The sequence below is a fragment of the Jatropha curcas genome, chromosome 2 (genome assembly GCF_041381405.1).
Source record: "Jatropha curcas cultivar XTBG-Jc1 chromosome 2, XTBG_Jcur_1.0, whole genome shotgun sequence".
NCBI lineage: Eukaryota > Viridiplantae > Streptophyta > Magnoliopsida > Malpighiales > Euphorbiaceae > Jatropha > Jatropha curcas.
Genome location: NC_143152.1, coordinates 23,943,971 through 23,950,686, shown reverse-complemented (window position 1 = coordinate 23,950,686; position 6,716 = coordinate 23,943,971). Strand labels below are relative to the sequence as shown.

Genomic DNA, 6,716 nt, shown 5'->3' with positions numbered 1-6,716 from the left:
AATATTTAATAGGTCAAAATAAAAATTGAGAATTTCATAGAATATTTCACGTAAAGTACAATTGTGAATTTATGTACCAATCAAACCGTATATTTTTAAAATTTCATTTTCAACTTCAAACAGTGTTGCCATATAATTTATCAATGACCGCTGCATATCCCGGGTCGTCTGGCCAGTCAACTTCTTCTCCCTATAAATACATATGATACAACATTTTGGTTTATGCTAAGTTATTCCCTGGTTTTCTTTCCTTGGTTCCTTGTTTTTCTTCTTCTTCCATTTTTTTTCAGTTGGAAAACAACAACAAATTATATAATCTGTTGGTCCCAATTATAATAGAATAAAATGAAGGTATTTGCTTTCTGTTAGGAGTTAAATTATTAACAAAAAATTTTAAAATTAATGCATTTCCTATTGTGTGCAGCAAAAGATTGTGCTCAAGGTTGATATGAAGTGCAACAGATGCCGGACTGAGGCACTCAAGGTTGTCGCAAAAGCTGATGGTAAGTGTTAATCAATAGCTTTTAGCTAATAGTTGATTTGAGCTATTTTGCTAACAGTTCATTCTAATTTAAATTGATTCTCTATAATACCAGTTTCATTTCTATCGATGCTTTTTTTTTCCGATTCAACATTCGAAACTATCTTTCCTTATAAATATGTTTTCATTAATCAAGTTAAGTTCTGTTTTATAGATTGAATTTTCTATATTAAAAAAAATCATTTGATAAATTTATATACGCTTCATCACTTGAGTCATTCATCTGATAAATTCATATACGCTTCATCACTTTGAGCCATTCATCAATAAGATTTAATCGCATATTAAGTAAGTCGTAAGTATCTAATATCAGATAATAATTAAGAAATTTTCCCATTTCAAGCATCCACTTTATATTAATTATGAAAAATTAACTCAAAAGTTTAAAGTTTTAGTTTTTTTGACCGACTCATTATTAGGGGAAAATTTTCAAGGTTTTTGAATTTCTCCACACGTAAAGGTGGTTAGCCAACTAATGTACGACTAGAGGTAATAGTAGTTATGGTGTCGAGTTAAAAGAAAATATAAATATCAAAGAAAAAAAAATAGTTTTTCATAAATTATTGTTTTTGTTTTTTTAACTTTGTTCTTTCTTTTTTATCTATTTGCTATAAGATGTGATATTTTTTTTTTTTTCTTAATTAATTTAGAGCTCAAGTAAAGTAAGATCAATTATTGAAAATTGACATTATGCTGACTTAGCCTTGATGATAATATTAATTTTGTATAGCCAGAGCCAGCACCAACCTGGCATGGTCTATTCTCCAAGTCAAGTCTTGTTTAGTCAAGCACGTTTATATTTAATTAGTTCAGTACCAAATACTTAAATTTAAGTAACTTATTTATGAATTTAAAAAATGTTGAATTTTATAAAAGAAATATCTCATCTTTTTTATAATTTCCTTCATAAATTTTTAAGTCGCTAGATCAGTGAACATGTTTAAGTTTAGACATTCATTAGTTGTATAGAGCAATATCAGTTTTAAAACATTATTTATATTCAGGGACGAAGTTACTTGGTGGAGGAGAGGGAGCAATTGTCCCCCTCCCATTCTTTTTTTAAAAAAATTTTCTTTATAACTCTTGATTCAAATCTTGGTCTAGAGAAATTTTTAAGACATCTTTAATCATTTTACTCCTTCCTTTTTTTTATAATATTCTCTTAATAAATTTTTATAGTAGTTTGTCTCCCTCTTTTATAAACCTTAGCTTCGTCCTTGTTTATATTTGGAATTGTTTAAATTGAAGAAAGAGGATGTGGGAGCAGGTGTGAACTTCTTGGGGTTAGAAGGAGAAAACAAAGAAAGAGTGGTGGTGATCGGAGATGGAGTTGATGCGGTCAATTTGGCTACCAACTTGAGGAAGAAAGTTGGGCATACCGAAATTATCAGCGTGGCAGCCCATGATTCTAAATAGAAATATTCAGTGTTCTAATGTATAAATTTGCTCTTAAAATTTACGCGAACTGCCATCTCACACTCTCAAATTTGTGGAGAATCTATCGTGATCCTAAACTTTTATATTTCAGTAATAACTATATACCTCGCTAAAATGAATAACTTTACAAGAGTTTAATCATAACTCTGTATTTTTACATTTTATTTTGACGAGGAATATAATTATTACTGAAATGTGAAAGTGTAGGATTATAATAGGTTTTTGCAAACTTGAGGGTGTTATAAGGCAAATCACGTAAACTTGGAGAGCAAATCTACGTATTTAGCCGATATTTAACATGTAACAGGGGCTTCTGTGGCCCATTTGTTTGATGAGTTTATTTGGCTTATCTTTTGGTGCTATGGAGGATGGTCATTTGTATCACCATTACCTTTTAAATTTTCTTAATTTTCGTTTTCATTTTATGATATTATTATCTCACAAGGTTTGTCTTTTAAATGTTTTATTTTTGTTATTTTGGTTTGCATGAAAAATGAAAAATATTCTTCAATGACTATAAAATTTAAAACATAAAATAAATCGTATTCTGACAAAAGTCTGAAATATATATATATATATATATATATTCACACTATATTTAAGTGAAAAATTTTACAGCACTCCAAATTTTATAAGGAACTTAATATACTTCTAGAGCTATCAATTTCCATCACAGACTTCTTTATACTAGCAACAATAGTTCTTTAGTAAATCCGCTTTTAAATACAAAATACATTGATTTAATGTGGTTATTATAACTTTTAGAACAATAATTGCACTTTTTAACTATAGGTTAGAGTATTCATTATAAAAATTTTAAAAATTAAAATACTTAATTAATAAGTGTAATTTTATAAATTGAAATATTTAATAGTCAAATTAATAAGTTGATTTTGAAACCGGAACCAGAACCAAAACCTTTCGGTTTCAAATCGTAATCGGAACCGTTAATTTTCGGTTCCGATTCTAAAAAATTTGGTATCGGAACCGACAGTTCTGGAATCATGGCCACATCTGGCTTTAAGATGCTTTAAGAATTTAGAATGAGGCTGGTCCAAATTTGAATAAAATTATAGTGGAATATTTTTCGAATTTGTTTACATCAAAGGGAAGTGATGAAAATGTAGTTTAAAACTGCGTTAGTTCATTGGTCACAGAAATTGAGATAATATGCTCATGGAGCCTTTTTCACTAGAAAAAGTTCGTTCAGCTGTTTTCTCTATGCACTTGGACAAATCTCCTAGTCTAGATGGATTTAATCCTGCATTTTTTTCAACTATTTTGGGGAATTGTAGGATATGATATTATTATCTTAGCATGTTTAGCATTTTTAAGTGAAACTTCCTTGCCCTCTCAATTGAATAAGACCAAATTGTCTTGATTCCCAAAAAAAAAGAAAAATCTCCCTATCGATGTTGAACCTGAGTCTGATACCTTTATGTAATGTCTTATATAAGGTGGTTTTGAAGATGCTGTGGCAAATCGTATGTTGACAAAAATTCATTTGTTCCAAAAATCCCACTTATTGTAACCCTAAAAATGCCCCATAACTATAAAACTCAGAAAAATTAAATTTCATATATTTTCAATAAAATACATAATTTAATCCTTGAACTTTGATAAAAAAAAAAAAAAATTATAGCCGCCTAAACTTTAAAATCAACATTATGATACTTGAATTTCACTTTTTGTAATAATTTCATACCTTATCATGCTAGCAACAACAATTTATAGGGTTTTTGGCTTTTATGTGAAAATGCTGATTCCGTATATATGGTCAGTATGACTTTGAAATAATAATTTTCAGATTACTCAGCCATTCAATAAGTGTTTAATATAACTAACTTTATAAATTGAGGCGTTTAATAGATCAAATAAAGCACATAATAAGTGTAATTTTATAAAATGAAATGTTTAATATGTCAAAATAAAAATTGAGAGTTCCATAGAATATTTCATGTAAAGTACAGTGATGAATTTATGTACCAATCAAGCGGTATATTTTTAAAATTTCATTTTCAACTTCAAACAGTGTTGCCATATAATTTATCAATGACCGCTACATATTCCGGGTCGCTGACCTGTCAACTTCTTCTCCCTATACATACATATGATACATCATTTATGTTTAGGCTAAGTTATTCCCTGGTTCTCTTTCCTTGGTTCCTTGTTTTTCTTCTTCTTCCATTTTTTTTCAGTTGGAAAACAACAACAAATTATATAATCTGTTGGTCCCAATTATAATAGAATAAAATGAAGGTATTTGCTTTCTGTTAGGAATTAAATTATTAACAAAAAATTTTAAAATTAATGCATTTCCTATTTTATGCAGCAAAAGATTGTGCTCAAGGTTGATATGAAGTGCAACAGATGCCGGACTGAGGCACTCAAGGTTGTCGCAAAAGCTGATGGTAAGTGTTAATCAAAAGCTTTTAGCTAATCGTTGATTTGAGCTATTTTGCTAACAGTTCATTCTAATTTAAATTGATTCTCTATAATACCAATTTCATTTCTATGGATGCTTTTTTTTCGATTCAATATTCGAAACTATCTTTCCTTACAAATATTTTTTTCATTAATCAAGTTAAGTTCTGTTTTATAGATGGAATTTTCTATATTACAAAAAAATCGTTTGATAAATTCATATACGCCTCATCACTCGAGTCATTCATGGATATACATATTAAGTAAGTCATAAGTATCTAATATCATATAATAATTAAGATATTTTCTCATTTCAAGCATCCACTTTATATTAATTATGAAAAAATCAACGCAAAAGTTTAAAGTTTTAGTTTTTTTGACCGACTCATTATCAGGGCAAATTTTTCAAGGTTTTTGAATTTCTCCACACGTAAAGGTGGTTAGCCAACTAATATACAACTAGAGGTAATAGTAGTTGTGGTGGCGAGTTAAAAGAAAATATAAATATCAAAGAAAAAAAAATAGTTTTTCATAAATTTTTTTCTTTCTTTTGTATCTATTTGCTATAAGATGTGATATTATTTTTTTTTCTTAATTAATTTAGAGCTCAAGTAAAGTAAGATCAATTAGTGAAAATTGCCATTATGCTGACCTAGCCTTGATGATAATATTAATTTTGTATAGCCAGAGCCAGCACCAACCTGGCATAGTCTATTCTCCAAGTCAAGTCTAGTTTAGTCAAGCAAGTTTATATTTAATGAGTTCAGTACCAACTACCTAAATTTAATTTCTTCTTTTTCTCTGGTTGATGATTAATTTTAACTTATTTATGAATTTAAAAAATGTTAAATTTTATAAAAAAAAAAATCCCATCTTCTTTATAATTTCCTTCATAAATTTTTAAGTTCGATGAACATGTTTAAATTTAGATATTCATTAGCTATATAGAGCAATATCAATTTTAAAATATTATTTATTTTCAAGGATGAAGCTACATGGAGGAGGAGAGGGACAATTGTCTCCCTCCTATTATTTAAAAAAAAAATTTTCATTTATAACTATGTAATTCGAATCTTGGTCTAGAGAAATTTTTAAGATATCTTTAACGATTTTGCCCCATCTTTTTTTTATAATATTTTCTTAATAAATTTTTATATTAATTGTCTTGCTTCTTTATAAATCTTAGCTTCGTCCTTGTTTATATTTGGAATTGTTTAAATTGAAGAAAGTGGATGTGGAAGCAGGTGTGAACTTCTTGGGATTAGAAGGACAAAACAAAGAAAAAGTGGTGGTGATCGGAGATGGAGTTGACGCTGTCAATTTGGCTACCAACTTGAGGAAGAAAGTTGGGCATACCGAAATTATCAGCGTGGCAGCTCATGATTCTAAATAAAAATATTTAACGTCCTCATGTACAAATTTACTCTTAAAATTTATGTGATTTGCCTCTTGACATTCTAAATTTGCGGAGAATTTATCATGATCTCTATACTTTTACATTTCAGTAATAATTATACATCTCGCTAAAATGAATAACTTTGCAAGAGTTCAATTATAACATTGTATTTTTACATTTTATTTTGGCGAGAAATATAATTATTATTGAAATATAAAAGTGTAGAATTATAATAAGTTTTTTGAAAATGCTACAAGGCAAATCTCATATCTCATAAACTTTGACAGCAAATCTATGCATTTAACCAATATTTAACGTGTAATAGGGGCTTCTGTGGCCCATTTGTTTGATGAATTTATTTCGCTTATCTTTGGTGCTATGGAGGATGATCATTTGTATCACCATTACCTTTTAAATTTTCTTAATGTTAATTTTCATTTATGATATTAATATCTTACAAGGTTTTTTCTTTTAAATGTTTTATTTTTGTTATTTTGGTTTGCATGAAAAATGAAAAATATTTTCTTCAATGACTATAAAATTTAAAAAATAAAATTGACAAAAGTCTGAATATATATATATACCCATATATTGAAGTGAAAAATTTTGTAACACTTGAAACTTTACAAGGAACTTTTATTCTTCTAGAGCTATCAATTTCAGTAACATCATATATTTCTTTATACTAGCAACAAAAGTTCTTTAGTATTTTCACTTTTAAATGCAAAATATATTGATTTAACGTGGTTTTTATAATTTTTAGGACAATAATTTTTATATTTTTTACTAAAGATTGGAGTATTCAATAAAAAAAGTTTAAAAATTGAAGTATTTAATTAATAATGTAGTTTTATAAGTTGAAATTTCCAATAGTCAAATTAAAAGTTTTAATGTTTTTTTTATATAAAGTAGAAAGTA

General features: G+C 27.8%; 2 protein-coding genes across 3 annotated transcripts; both read left to right on the top strand.

The window, feature by feature from the left end:
• Positions 1–213: 213 nt before the first annotated feature.
• On the top strand, positions 214–2,398 carry LOC119369043 (heavy metal-associated isoprenylated plant protein 47). Its single transcript, XM_020680164.3, has 3 exons — positions 214–351; positions 425–503; positions 1,809–2,398. The coding sequence occupies exons 1-3, from the start codon at positions 346–348 to the stop codon at positions 1,955–1,957; spliced, it is 234 nt and encodes a 77-aa protein (XP_020535823.2). The 5' UTR covers positions 214–345; the 3' UTR covers positions 1,958–2,398.
• A 1,681-nt stretch (positions 2,399–4,079) lies between these two features.
• Positions 4,080–6,248, top strand: LOC105636233 (heavy metal-associated isoprenylated plant protein 47). 2 transcript variants are annotated; one of them, XM_012219455.4, is made up of 3 exons: positions 4,080–4,237; positions 4,311–4,389; positions 5,647–6,248. In XM_012219455.4, the coding sequence occupies exons 1-3, from the start codon at positions 4,232–4,234 to the stop codon at positions 5,793–5,795; spliced, it is 234 nt and encodes a 77-aa protein (XP_012074845.1). In that variant the 5' UTR covers positions 4,080–4,231; the 3' UTR covers positions 5,796–6,248. The 2 variants fall into 2 exon arrangements, with proteins under 2 accessions (XP_012074845.1, XP_089574407.1); XM_089718281.1 differs by lacking the exon at positions 4,080–4,237 and having other exon boundaries at positions 4,305–4,389.
• Positions 6,249–6,716: the final 468 nt, after the last annotated feature.

Bases quoted from the DNA above. Each gene is read 5' to 3' on its own strand.
- LOC119369043 (XM_020680164.3), top strand. The intron at 504-1,808 runs GTAAGTGTTAAT...ATGTGGGAGCAG, and splicing joins GGTTGTCGCAAAAGCTGATG to GTGTGAACTTCTTGGGGTTA.
- LOC105636233 (XM_012219455.4), top strand. The intron at 4,390-5,646 runs GTAAGTGTTAAT...ATGTGGAAGCAG, and splicing joins GGTTGTCGCAAAAGCTGATG to GTGTGAACTTCTTGGGATTA.